General features: G+C 41.8%; 1 protein-coding gene across 1 annotated transcript in view; it reads left to right on the top strand.

Moving 5' to 3' along the window:
- The window catches only part of LOC139477955 (atrial natriuretic peptide receptor 1-like), a 309333-nt gene that overhangs the window by 255503 nt on the left and 38521 nt on the right, over positions 1–15309 (top strand). Inside the window, exons 2-4 of the mRNA XM_071260401.1 lie at positions 5–116; positions 7780–7975; positions 12692–12827. Coding sequence (XP_071116502.1) covers positions 5–116; positions 7780–7975; positions 12692–12827 — 444 coding nt within the window. The remainder of the gene's footprint in view (positions 1–4; positions 117–7779; positions 7976–12691; positions 12828–15309) is intronic.

Here is a 15309-nt window from a genome sequence, read left to right as displayed (position 1 = left end):
CCAGTTATCGTGCTGTGTGCATCACCTGAGTCGGTCAGAAACATCATGATAAAAGCTCATGAACTCAACTTTGACAACGGAGAATACGTCTTCTTCAACATCGATCTCTTCTCTAGGTCAGTATGTGTCCGTCACCATTCCGTCCTTACTCGTCCCTTTCCGTCACCAGTCGCCATTGTCCGTCATCAATTGCACGTTTCCGTCACCTGCACAAGAAGAGTCGTTCCCACTGGAACAATGGAATATGTGTATCCTGAAGTTTCAAGTTAGTATCTTGAAGTTTCAAGTTAGTATCTTGACGTTTCAAGTTAGTATCTTAAAGTTTCAAGTTAGTATCTTGAAATTTCAAAATAATAAGTTCAAATTTCAAGTTAGTGTCTTGTAATTTCAATATAGTATCTTGAAATGTCAACTTAGTATCTTGAAATTTCAATATAGTATCTTGAAGTTTCAAGTAAAAAACAAAAAAAACGAAAAGACTTCCATTCAAACACATTATACTGACTCCGATCTTCCAGTCAGTCCATACTCTATAATGGTTTGTAAGGAATTCAAAGATATTTACTCACAAGCCTTGCTATATTATCCCATCCAGATCCGGCTTATGACCTGCCCTGACTAAAAAGCCATGACTTACAAGAACTCATTTTATAATGGCGTTAAACCTGACCAACAGACCCAATTATTCATCAGCTACTATCACCACCTTATCATCATACTACCTCTGTGAGTCACATCACGCGCTGCGACACTGTTAGTAAATCCCCTTTGAACTGGTCTTTGATACTTCATATCCCACTCCACCGTCGAGGTAATTAGACGTAATCACTCGGGCCCACTCGGCATATTCCGCTCCACCGTCGAGGTAATTAAACGTAGTCACTCGGGCCCACTCGGCATATCCCGCTCCACCGTCGAGGTAATTACACGTAGTCACTCGGGCCCACTCGGCATATTCCGCTCCACCGTAGAGGTAATTAAACGTAGTCACTCGGGCCCACTCGGCATATCCCGCTCCACCGTAGAGGTAATTACACGTAGTCACTCGGGCCCACTCGGCATATCCCGCTCCACCGTAGAGGTAATTACACGTAGTCACTCGGGCCCACTCGGCATATCCCACTCCACCGTCGAGGTAATTAGACGTAGTCACTCGGGCCCACTCGGCATATCCCACTCCACCGTAGAGGTAATTACACGTAGTCACTCGGGCCCACTCGGCATATTCCGCTCCACCGTCGAGGTAATTAGACGTAGTCACTCGGGCCCACTCGGCATATCCCGCTCCACCGTCGAGGTAATTACACGTAGTCACTCGGGCCCACTCGGCATATCCCACTCCACCGTAGAGGTAATTACACGTAGTCACTCGGGCCCACTCGGCATATCCCACTCCACCGTCGAGGTAATTAAACGTAGTCACTCGGGCCCACTCGGCATATCCCGCTCCACCGTAGAGGTAATTAAACGTAGTCACTCGGGCCCACTCGGCATATCCCACTCCACCGTCGAGGTAATTAAACGTAGTCACTCGGGCCCACTCGGCATATCCCACTCCACCGTCGAGGTAATTAAACGTAGTCACTCGGGCCCACTCGGCATATCCCGCTCCACCGTCGAGGTAATTACACGTAGTCACTCGGGCCCACTCGGCATATCCCACTCCACCGTCGAGGTAATTAAACGTAGTCACTCGGGCCCACTCGGCATATCCCACTCCACCGTCGAGGTAATTAAACGTAGTCACTCGGGCCCACTCGGCATATCCCACTCCACCGTCGAGGTAATTAAACGTAGTCACTCGGGCCCACTCGGCATATCCCACTCCACCGTCGAGGTAATTAAACGTAGTCACTCGGGCCCACTCGGCATATCCCACTCCACCGTCGAGGTAATTAAACGTAGTCACTCGGGCCCACTCGGCATATCCCACTCCACCGTAGAGGTAATTAAACGTAGTCACTCGGGCCCACTCGGCATATCCCGCAACCACGGGCAGCATGGGACTAGTTTTGTTACCTACATTCACGGAACACGTGCATTTTGTTATCATGTATTTATCGATCTCGCACTTAAAACAATTTGTTTTGGACGTCGAGTATTTCTTGATAATGCTCCATGCGGACCTACACATTTGGGTGTGGTTGTTTTTAATTGATGCATTGTCCTTAATCAAATAAACCGGTGGTCAAAACTGTGAGCATTGATCCACGTTATGATTTCAACCATTGCTGCCAACCGATCCACGTTAAGCGTACCCACCCGATCCCCTCTTTACTGTTGTTAATATAAACTGCCAAGCAACGTAATATATATATACTTGACAATTTGGTTTGACCCAAAATATTACAAACATTATCAACACGTAACTAGGCTGAAAACAGTTGCCGAAAGACTGTAAACATGAATTCCAATGCACAACTATGATGCTCTTATTAAATATAAATCACCCTTGAATAACCACTTTTTGTTTCTTTCATTTTGAAGCATATCAGACATGGATGTTCACTTGCTCTGCAGTGTATGTATCTCTGATAAGATAAAACATGTGAATGATGACCTCCCAGAGACTCACTTGGGTTGGATATTCCCTAGGGAGCTGATAATACATTCTGAATGTACAGTGAGCAAGATAGTAATTGTATATACCTGCGTACCTTGCTCTGTAGAAATATGGTCCATATCACCAGCAGTAGAAGTTGAATTTAGGAGGGGTTTTTAAATTATCCCAAATTATGTCAATAGTGCTCAAATCGGGTCTGTCTCAGTCCCTGAACCATATTATTTTCACCCATCCCCCATCCCCATACAACTAGCCCCCATCCCCAGCCCCAGTGTACCAGCGTCTAATACTACCTCTCCCCACCCCACCCCACCCCCATCCCCCATCCCCCATCCCCATACAACCAGCTGATGACCGAGTGTCACATTATTGATCGTCGTATCAGTCAGATCTTCTCGTGGATATGGAACGGTCTCGAGCTACTAATTGATATTTTTTAGAATTCCCGTAGCTAAACCTCATCTACATTTCATACTGATTTTATTCCACGTTGGTCAATGCAATGTCATTGTCCGCTCAAGCAATATCTTCGCCCTAATGTTCCAAGAACAAGCCAGAGCTATGGTCTCCTTAAAGATGAACACTGGCTGTGCAGAGTTGCGTAACTTAGGCGTGACAGAATCCTATGATCTAAGGTTGAAATCCCTGATTATGCTTGGTCAGCAACCATGGTCGATGGTTTTACCAAAGTGGTGAGCGTCTGAGACCTGCCTAACTTCGGGCTTTCCTCCCACATTAAGCTGACACGCCGTGATATAACTGGAATAATGTTCAACACGGCGTTCAAAACACTCACTCGCTCATCCATTTGTTCAACCGTAGTCCACCTATTTATTCAGATAGGGTCCGCCATGTTACACATACCCGTGAGGATCACTCTTATCTACATCTTTTATTCCAACTGGTGTATCCCTTTTAAACAAATATCAAAGTTATTATAAACGGTTTTTTGTCCTTGCTACAACTTATATCTGTATCACTATGTCCATGTCCAATATATACATCCTTGCTAGGTCCCATGTCTGTATCTCTATGTCCATGTCCCATATATACATCCTTGCTACGTCCCTTGTCTGTATCTCTATGTCCATGTCCCATATATACATCCTTGCTACGTCCCATGTCTGCATCTCTATGTCCATGTCCCATATATACATCCTTGCTACGTCCCATGTCTGCATCCCTATGTCCATGTCCCATATATACATCCTTGCTACGTCCCATGTCTGCATCCCTATGTCCATGTCCCATATATACATCCTTGCTACGTCCCTTGTCTGTATCTCTATGTCCATGTCCCATATATACATCCTTGCTACGTCCCATGTCTGCATCTCTATGTCCATGTCCCATATATACATCCTTGCTACGTCCCATGTCTGCATCCCTATGTCCATGTCCCATATATGCATCCTTGCTACGTCCCATGTCTGCATCTCTATGTCCATGTCCCATATATACATCCTTGCTACGTCCCTTGTCTGTATCTCTATATCCATGTCCCATATATACATCCTTGCTACAACTTATGTCTGTATCTCTATGTCCATGTCCCATATATACATCCTTGCTACGTCCCTTGTCTGTATCTCTATGTCCATGTCCCATATATACATCCTTGCTACGTCCCATGTCTGCATCTCTATGTCCATGTCCCATATATACATCCTTGCTACGTCCCATGTCTGCATCCCTATGTCCATGTCCCATATATACATCCTTGCTACGTCCCATGTCTGCATCCCTATGTCCATGTCCCATATATACATCCTTGCTACGTCCCTTGTCTGTATCTCTATGTCCATGTCCCATATATACATCCTTGCTACGTCCCATGTCTGCATCTCTATGTCCATGTCCCATATATACATCCTTGCTACGTCCCATGTCTGCATCCCTATGTCCATGTCCCATATATGCATCCTTGCTACATCCCATGTCTGTATCTCTATGTCCATGTCCCATATATACATCCTTGCTACGTCCCATGTCTGCATCTCTATGTCCATGTCCCATATATACATCCTTGCTACGTCCCATGTCTGTATCTCTATGTCCATGTCCCATATATACATCCTTGCTACATCCCATGTCTGTATCTCTATGTCCATGTCCCATATATACATCCTTGCTACGTCCCATGTCTGTATCTCTATGTCCATGTCCCATATATACATCCTTGCTACGTCCCATGTCTGCATCTCTATGTCCATGTCCCATATATACATCCTTGCTACATCCCATGTCTGTATCTCTATGTCCATGTCCCATATATACATCCTTGCTACGTCCCATGTCTGCATCTCTATGTCCATGTCCCATATATACATCCTTGCTACGTCCCATGTCTGCATCCCTATGTCCATGTCCCATATATGCATCCTTGCTACATCCCATGTCTGTATCTCTATGTCCATGTCCCATATATACATCCTTGCTACGTCCCATGTCTGCATCCCTATGTCCATGTCCCATATATGCATCCTTGCTACGTCCCATGTCTGCATCTCTATGTCCATGTCCCATATATACATCCTTGCTACGTCCCATGTCTGCATCTCTATGTCCATGTCCCATATATACATCCTTGCTACGTCCCATGTCTGCATCCCTATATCCATGTCCCATATATACATCCTTGCTACATCCCATGTCTGTATCTCTATGTCCATGTCCCATATATGCATCCTTGCTACGTCCCTTGTCTGTATCTCTATGTCCATGTCCCATATATACATCCTTGCTACATCCCATGTCTGTATCTCTATGTCCATGTCCCATATATGCATCCTTGCTACGTCCCTTGTCTGTATCTCTATGTCCATGTCCCATATATACATCCTTGCTACGTCCCATGTCTGTATCTCTATGTCCATGTCCCATATATACATCCTTGCTACGTCCCATGTCTGTATCCCTATGTCCATGTCCCATATATACATCCTTGCTACAACTTATGTCTGTATCTCTATGTCCATGTCCCATATCTACATCCTTGCTACGTCCCTTGTCTGTATCTTTATGTCCATGTCCCATATATACATCCTTGCTACAACTTATGTCCCATATCTACATCCTTGCTACGTCCCATGTCTGCATCTCTATGTCCATGTCCCATATATACATCCTTGCTACAACTTATGTCCCATATCTACATCCTTGCTACGTCCCATGTCTGTATCTCTATGTCCATGTCCCATATATACATCCTTGCTACGTCCATGTCTGTATCACTATGTCCATGTCCCATATATGCATCCTTGCTACGTCCCATGTCTGTATCTCTATGTCCATGTCCCATATATACATCCTTGCTACGTCCCATGTCTGTATCTCTATGTCCATGTCCCATATATACATCCTTGCTACAACTTATGTCTGTATCTCTATGTCCATGTCCCATATATACATCCTTGCTACGTCCCATGTCTGTATCTCTATGTCCATGTCCCATATATACATCCTTGCTACGTCCCTTGTCTGCATCTCTATGTCCATGTCCCATATATACATCCTTGCTACGTCCCATGTCTGTATCTCTATGTCCATGTCCCATATATACATCCTTGCTACAACTTATGTCTGTATCTCTATGTCCATGTCCCATATATACATCCTTGCTACGTCCCATGTCTGTATCTCTATGTCCATGTCCCATATATACATCCTTGCTACGTCCCATGTCTGCATCTCTATGTCCATGTCCCATATATGCATCTTTGCTACGTCCCATGTCTGTATCTCTATGTCCATGTCCCATATATACATCCTTGCTACGTCCCATGTCTGCATCCCTATGTCCATGTCCCATATATACATCCTTGCTACGTCCCTTGTCTGTATCTCTATGTCCATGTCCCATATATGCATCCTTGCTACGTCCCTTGTCTGTATCTTTATGTCCATGTCCCATATATACATCCTTGCTACGTCCCTTGTCTGTATCTTTATGTCCATGTCCCATATATACATCCTTGCTACAACTTATGTCCCATATCTACATCCTTGCTACGTCCCATGTCTGCATCTCTATGTCCATGTCCCATATATGCATCCTTGCTACAACTTATGTCCCATATCTACATCCTTGCTACGTCCCTTGTCTGTATCTCTATGTCCATGTCCCATATCTACATCCTTGCTACGTCCCATGTCTGCATCTCTATGTCCATGTCCCATATATACATCCTTGCTACAACTTATGTCCCATATATACATCCTTGCTACGTCCCATGTCTGTATCTCTATGTCCATGTCCCATATATGCATCTTTGCTACGTCCCTTGTCTGTATCTCTATGTCCATGTCCCATATATGCATCCTTGCTACGTCCCTTGTCTGTATCTCTATGTCCATGTCCCATATATGCATCCTTGCTACGTCCCTTGTCTGTATCTTTATGTCCATGTCCCATATATACATCCTTGCTACAACTTATGTCCCATATATACATCCTTGCTACGTCCCTTGTCTGTATCTCTATGTCCATGTCCCATATATGCATCCTTGCTACGTCCCATGTCTGCATCTCTATGTCCATGTCCCATATATACATCCTTGCTACAACTTATGTCTGTATCTCTATGTCCAAGTCCCATATATGCATCCTTGCTACAACTTATGTCTGTATCCCATAGCACATTTTCCTCCGTACAATATCGACCCCTGGATTGTCTGGTCCAGACTTGATCATTTACAGGTCGCCGTCATATAGCTGGAATATAGCTGAGTGAGGCGTTAAACAACAAACAATCAAACATGCAGAACACATACAGTTTCCATCTCCTATCAGTAGAATATTTTTCTTTCTGAAATAGTCTATTTAATAAAACAATGTTACATGTAGTTTTAGAAGTGACATATTTTAATTCGAGAAAATAGACATTGCTCAGAATGATTACAAAATACTTGCACCACATATTCATGCTACCTCCATCAAGAACACACACACACGTCTTGGAATTCGCACAAAAACAGGAAGCTTTTACAGGAGGCAATTTTAGCATCGTATCTGTCAAATGAATACCTGACTACTTAGGCGTGGAATTCCACACTATCGACAAAGCCCCTAAACGGTTCATATCGTTTCCAAGCACGTCATTGCCCGTTCGTCCATAGTAACAGATCTGTTGGTAGTTTCCGTAATTGAGCATCCTTCCTAGAAACCGGCTAGAGTACTGTATCCGCCACATCTGTCATGCATTCTGTCGCTGCAGCAAGAACCAGAGTGCCCGCCCCTGGTACCGTGAAGACGACTCGGAGGAGAGGAATGCGAAGGCGAGGAAGGCGTTTGAAGCGGTCATGACGGTGACACTACGGAAACCAGACAGTCCTGAGTATCACAACTTCTCCGAGGAGGTGAAAAGAAGAGCGAGCCTAATGTACAAGAATTTCACATATGGGGAGGAAGAGGTAACAGCTTTATTACATCGTATATGCTGTATGAGTGAGTGAGTGAGTGAGTGAGTGAGTAAGTGAGTGAGTGTGAAGACAAAGTTTCAGAACGACCATTTTTATTCCACGAAATATAACGAGCCTAATACTATACATTTTATGAGAGAGTTTTTCCACGAAATAGTCATTGTTTCATGTTTAACTATAGAATTAACAGATTCGGTTTTCTGGAAATATAGTATATGAAAGAATATAAAAGCAATCCTTAAGACCTGAACAAGATTTTGACCCAGCAACTGAATTATGGTATGAGAATAAAGTAAATTTAAGAATAACTCATATTAAGTAACCATGTATAGCTACAACTTAATGATGGTATGACAATATCCTACATTTAACAGTAACACATAGTAAGTAACCATGAATAGCAACAACTTAATTATTGTATGAAATATCCTACATTTAACAGTAACTCATATTAAGTAACCATGTATAGCTACAACTGAATTATTGTATGACAATATCCTACATTTAACAGTAACACATATTAAGTAACCATGTATAGCAACAAACAAAGTATTGTGTGACAATAGCCTACATTTAACAGTGACACATATTAAGAAGTAATCAAGTACAGCATAACTTAATTATTGTATGACAATGTCGTACATTTAACAGTAACACATATTAAGTAACCATGTATAGCAACAACTTAATTATTGTATGAAATATCCTACATTTAACATAAACAAATATTAAGTAAGAATGTATAGCTACAACTGAATTATTGTATGACAATATCCTACATTTAACAGTAACTCATATTAAGTAACCATGTATAGCAACAAACAAAGTATTGTGTAACAATAGCCTACATTTAACAGTGACACATATTAAGAAGTAATCAAGTATAGCAACAACTTAATTATTGTATGACAATGTCGTACATTTAACAGGAAATCATATTAAGTAGCCATGTATAGAAACAACTGAATATGACAATATCCTACATTAATAACAATTAACACATATTAACAGTAAAGATTGAGATCGTGTTTTTCCCCTCACCAATGCAACAAAGTTGTGAAACATCCAACATAACTGTGAGTGAGTATGGTTTAACGCCTCTATTTTGGCATGATGAACGAACGCTTTAACCACAAGCTTAAGGCTCCCCCACCACCCCTACAACATATCTGACTGCCTAGGAACAATATGTAACAATGTTTTTGTTAGAGCATTAGATTCAGACACGGACGTACATCTTTGACTCCGACACGTCATGAACGACATTTCAGCTCAGACACATCAGTCAAGTTGAGTAACAAATGTGATCCAACACTGATGCTGCCTACGCAAAATGTATTGAAAAGAAATGAAAGTATTTGTAAGTATTAGATCCACACGTCAGGAGCGACATTTCAGCTCCGACAAATTATCTGACATAATTAATATGTTCTGTCAAATCCTGAACTGATTGAGCAAGTCTTTCACAATATCGAATTGAATGAGAAAAGTTTACATTACTGAACCTAATGTTAGTACTGTTGAAGTTAAATATCACCGACCCTGCTAACGAGCTTACGTATATCAGCTTGATAAAAACAAGACGTAGAATTAGACACAAGATACGTGACACCAAAGTCACCTGACTGGTAAAACTAGGTAATTCGATTGAACAAACCCCATCGCATTGGTTATCAAATGTTGGCACTTAGGTTCTCGTGGCAGTGAGCTCTAAAACAAAACATTAATGCCGTCTTTCAAAGATGGCTTCAAAGTGAGATTAAATTCTCCCGGTAACTCCTCACAGGGCATCCCGAAAGTTCAACAGGATATAGGCCGCCAGGTCTTGACATGTTCAATAAGATCTCTTGATTCTGAGGCGCCGCGGTTGTTCTTTTCAGACCTGTTTTTTAGACGAAAAGCAAAAGATTTATATAAAACACGCTTTACAGTGCGTGACTTTATTGTACTTTAAATGAACTTGAGATGTTTGTTGTTTACGTATGATGTCATATGGACATATTGACATGAAACCAAATTTCAAATGATGTTTTATATGATTCTTGTTAGTCTCTGAGTGCGACCCGTGATTGGTTAGGATTGGTCTTTATCAACCCGGGCTCGCTGACTTGGTTGATGCATGTCATCGTATCCCAATCGGTGCTCATGATATCAATCACTGGATTATCTGGTCTAGACTCCATTATTTACAGACCGCTGTCATACAGCTTGAGCATTGCTGAGTGCGGCGTTAATTACAAATAAACAACAAGGAGAATATAACACCAGCAGTAACCATCTTTGATGGTGGCTAAAATAACACAAACAGGAAATAGTTATTTGATGGTGCTGTATTTAAAACGGGAATCAAAGTTGTGCCTTTAGGCCCTTTGAAGCTTTTCTTAGACTGTTTTCAGACTGGTATCGTTTTGGCTATGCTCGTAATGTTTTTGCCAAATCCAATTTTTAAGTGTAAACTTTCTTTTGACCGGAAATTTAGTACATCCTTTATGTCCATTGTCGAGATACAGAAATCAGATATGCTGTCAAAACTACTTTGATCGTTATTATTGCTTTGAACTGTATTTGAATAATATCAGAGCGTGTCAGTTATGCAGGTTTTATAGTGCTAGCATACTTTTACGATGAATAAGCCACTCAGACACAGTGTGCTGACTCTGAGTCGACCAGTCCTTCTATCACCCCTTAAAGCAGCACATCAGGCACGGAAACAACAAGAACCATATTTTGATATGACGCGGTCGGGAACGAACCATACCCTGTCCGCACTCCAGGCAGTCTTTAAAGCTGCACGTCAGGCACGGAAACAACAAGTACCATATTTTGATATGACGCGGTCGGGGAACGAACCATACCCTGTCCGTACTCCAGGCAGTCCGTCTATCACCCCTTAAAGCCGCACGTCAGGCATGGAAACAACAAGAACCATATTTTGATATGACGCGGTCGGGGAACGAACCATACCCTGTCCGTACTCCAGGCAGTCCCTCTATCCATGACACCATGAGCGCCGGATTAGTTTGTAACGAATCCCTACAAGTAACGGTAACATGGAACAGCACCAAACATGGGAGCCACGTTTTCCCTTCACCGATGGACGTAACTGAAATGTGTAGTTGTAAGTATTAGACACACAGACGTATAAGTGATCTTTCAGCTACGACAAATTAACTGACGTAATTCATACATTCTGTCAAATCCTGGACTAATTTATGAAATCTTTCACAATTAACCGAGTTAAATGAGGAAAGTGACATTACGGAGTATAAGTATTAGCTATTGTTGCTATGTATCACATGACCCTGCTAACAAGATTTAAACAAGACTTAGATACAAAGTAAATTCTGTTAGACACGAGTCCTTTGTAATCTGATTTGAAAAACTCGGTAACCCCAAAAAGGTTCCATCGGATTGATTATGAAATCTTCGCAAGTAGGTTCTCTGGGCATTATGCTCTAAAATAAAACTTTAATGTCGTATTTCAAAGGTGGCTTGAAAGTGAAATTAAATTATCCCTGCAACTCCTTACAGCACATCCCAGAGATGTAACAGGATATGGGCCGCCATTTCTTTACATGTTCAATTAGATCTCCTGATTCAGAGACGCCACAGGTTGTTCTATTAATGTAGGATTATAGACAACCTTTTAGACCTGTAATCCTCAAATATGTCTATCTCGGACAAAAACATTTAAAACAAATTTTAATGTTGTTTTACAGTGAATGCTTTTTTTGTACTGTAAATTAAATTTAGATGTTTGTTGCTTATGTATAACGTCATATTGACATGTTTATAAGCGATGTATTTGTTCTTTCTTTCAATAATGATCTCTGGTATTAGTGCATGTGCACTCTCCTTTAGACAGACATGCTGCTTAATGTACAGCGTTCTGTTAAAGGAGAAAATAATATCAGTTGAGATATGTGGAATATATTACAAGTTGAATATATTACAAATAGTCAAGAATGTGAATCAGTCCCAAATCGATATGATTTTTTTTGATTGAAAACCTCAGTTTGTGAGATCATATTAAAATTTAGATTAATACTAAAAATATATCACCTGAAAGTTGGTGGAAATGTTGCCGTTATGTTAATAAAGCGACAAAACCCTTTCTATATCCAGTTTTGTTTGGGCGTCCCATGCCATATTGATGCTATAATTCCTATATGAGGCAACAGTTTGTCTGGGAGTTCTATACCACCAATGCTATAGTTTCTGATTCCATGTGAACAGTACTGTTCTCATTTATGACACATTGATGCACTAATACTTTACTTCAGGCTCAAAGTTGTATTGGGGCGTCCTATGCCATATTGATGCTATAATTCATCTATGAGGCAACAGTTTGTCTGGGAGTTCTATACCACCAATGCTATAGTTTCTGATTCCATGTGAACAGTATTGTTTACATTTATGACACATTGATGAACTAATACTTTACTTCAGGCTCAAAGCTGTATTGGGGCGTCCTATGCCATATTGATGCTATAATTCCTACATAAGGCAACAATTTGTTTGGAAGTTCTATACCACCAATGCTATAGTTTCTGATTCCATGTGAACAGTATTGACACATTGATGCAGTAATACTTTACTTCAGACTCAAGGCTGTATTTGGGCGTTCTATGCTATCATTCCTAATTGAATGTGAACAGTTTTGTTTGGGAGCTCCATGCCACATTAATGCTATAATTCTTATTTCAGGTGAACAGTTTTGTTGGTGCATTCCATGACGCGGTGATCCTGTATGCTCTGGCCCTGAACGAGACACTCGAGGCTAACGGCTCTATCTCTGACGGTGTGGCAATCACACGGCGCATGTGGAACAGGACATTTGAAGGTCAGTAGCGACCTGGTACACTGTCTTCCTGGGTTAATATTCCGTACACGGCTAGGCGACCTCATCTACAAGCTGTCGTCTTAGCATAACGGCACATATAGTCTACAAGCTGTCATCTTAGCAGAATGGTATATATAGTCTACAAGCTGTCGTCCTAGCATAACAGCACATATAGTCTGCAAGCTGTCGTCTTAGCATAACGGCACATATAGTCTACAAGCTGTCGTCTTAGCAGAATGGTACATATTGTCTGCAAGCTGTCGTCTTAGCATAACGGCACATATAGTCTGCAAGCTGTCGTCTTAGCAGAATGGTACATATTGTCTACAAGCTGTCGTCCTAGCATAACAGCACATATAGTCTGCAAGCTGTCGTCTTAGCATAACGTCACATATTGTCTGCAAGCTGTCGTCTTAGCAGAATGGTAATATTGTCTACAAGCTGTCGTCTTAGCATAACGGCACATATTGTCTGCAAGCTGTCGTCTTAGCATAACAGCACATATAGTGTACAAGCTGTCGTCTTAGCAGAACGGTACATATTGTCTGCAAGCTGTCGTTTTAGCAGAATGGTAATATTGTCTGCAAGCTGTCGCCTTAGCATAACGTCACATATAGTCTGCAAGCTGTCGTCTTAGCATAACAGCACATATAGTCTGCAAGCTGTCGTCTTAGCATAACAGCACATAGTCTGCAAGTTGTCGTCTTAGCATAACGGCACATATAGTCTGCAAGCTGTCGTCTTAGCATAACGGCGCATGTAGTCTGCAAGCTGTCGTCTTAGCATAACAGCACATATAGTCTGCCAGCTGTCGTCTTAGCATAACAGCACATATAGTCTGCCAGCTGCCTTAGCATAACGTCAAATATACTCTGCAAGCTGTCGTCCTAGCATAACGACATATATAGTCTGCAAGCTGTCGTCTTAGCATAATGGCACATATAGTCTGCAAGCTGTCGTCTTAGCATAACAGCACATATAGTCTGCCAGCTGCCTTAGCATAACGTCACATATTATCTGCAAGCTGTCGTCTTAGCAGAACGGTACATAAAGTCTGCAAGCTGTCGTCTTAGCATAACAGCACATACAGTATGCAAGCTGTCGTCTTAGCACAACAGTACATACAGTCTGCAAGGTGTCGTCTTTGCATGACAGTACCTAATCATAGTCTGCAAGGTGTCGTCTTAGCATAACAGCACATACAGTATGCAAGCTGTCGTCTTAGCATAACAGTACATACAGTCTGCAAGGTGTCGTCTTTGCATGACAGTACCTAATCATAGTCTGCAAGCTGTCGTCTTAGCATAACAGCACATACAGTGTGCAAGCTGTCGTCTTAGCATAACAGTACATACAGTCTGCAAGGTGTCGTCTTTGCATGACAGTACCTAATCATAGTCTGCAAGCTGTCGTCTTAGCATAACAGCACATACAGTGTGCAAGCTGTCGTCTTAGCATAACAGTACATACAGTCTGCAAGGTGTCGTCTTTGCATGACAGTACCTAATCATAGTCTGCAAGCTGTCGTCTTAGCATAACAGCACACATAGTCTACAAGCTGTCGCCTTAGCATAACAGTACATACAGTCTTCCAGCTTCTTTCTCAGCATAACGGTACATAAAGTCTGAATGCTGTTATTTTCGCATCACGGTACATACCGTCTGCAAGGTATCTCTGCAAATTTCAAGTAAATCTGATATCATACCTGTCTTCAGTTTAGTGGAGGAGACGAGAAAATGAAATAAGATTTTAAATTGGTAACCCCATACACATTGCTGCATCTCTGAGGAACAGGATATAGTCTGGCGTAACTCCACTCCAGATTACGTTCGCCATGACTTGAAATTAATGTCAGACCTAGAAATAGATGACATATTGCACAGCGAACAGGGAACGGGTACGGGGGATATCCATTCCTGCACGCCACGTCTACAGATTACGACTAGGGCATCACTGACAGATGCTGTTCATGGTTTGATGTTCTTCCTTATGGGGATACGGTAAGATGGCAGATGGAATTCATTTCAAATATATGCCCTAATCAAGTTGAAGATCAAATGTACATGACAGCGATAGGGTTTCAATGGAGAGATCATTCTAGATACTGACAGAATGTTTTATGTAATTTTGTTTCTGTTAGTTATTGAAGTTTATGTTATTTTTCGCAGAAAAGTTTTGTTTTGGTTTAGATCAAGTTGCGCTCAGTCATCGCTGCCATTGATGGATATTGTTAACAAAACTCATGGAGAGATGCATGGGGCTACGAACACAGAAACCTAATTAGGTCTAAACACAGGTCCCTGGCACACCCATGAAATAATGTAGCACTTGTATATAATTGCATATAATGCGGGGGGATATAGCGATCAGCCAGTCTGTCTGTCCGTCCGTCCGTCCGTCTGTCCGTCCCTAATCATTTCCTTTTCCGGGGCAGAATTGGAAAACCATTCAGTGTATATGATCGAAACTTGGCAAATCTAT

This window comes from Haliotis cracherodii, unplaced genomic scaffold (assembly GCF_022045235.1).
Source record: "Haliotis cracherodii isolate W230 unplaced genomic scaffold, xgHalCrac1.p SCAF_38, whole genome shotgun sequence".
Taxonomy (NCBI): Eukaryota; Metazoa; Mollusca; class Gastropoda; order Lepetellida; family Haliotidae; genus Haliotis; species Haliotis cracherodii.
Note: the sequence above shows the minus strand (reverse complement) of the source record. Positions and strands in the feature narration are given on the sequence as shown.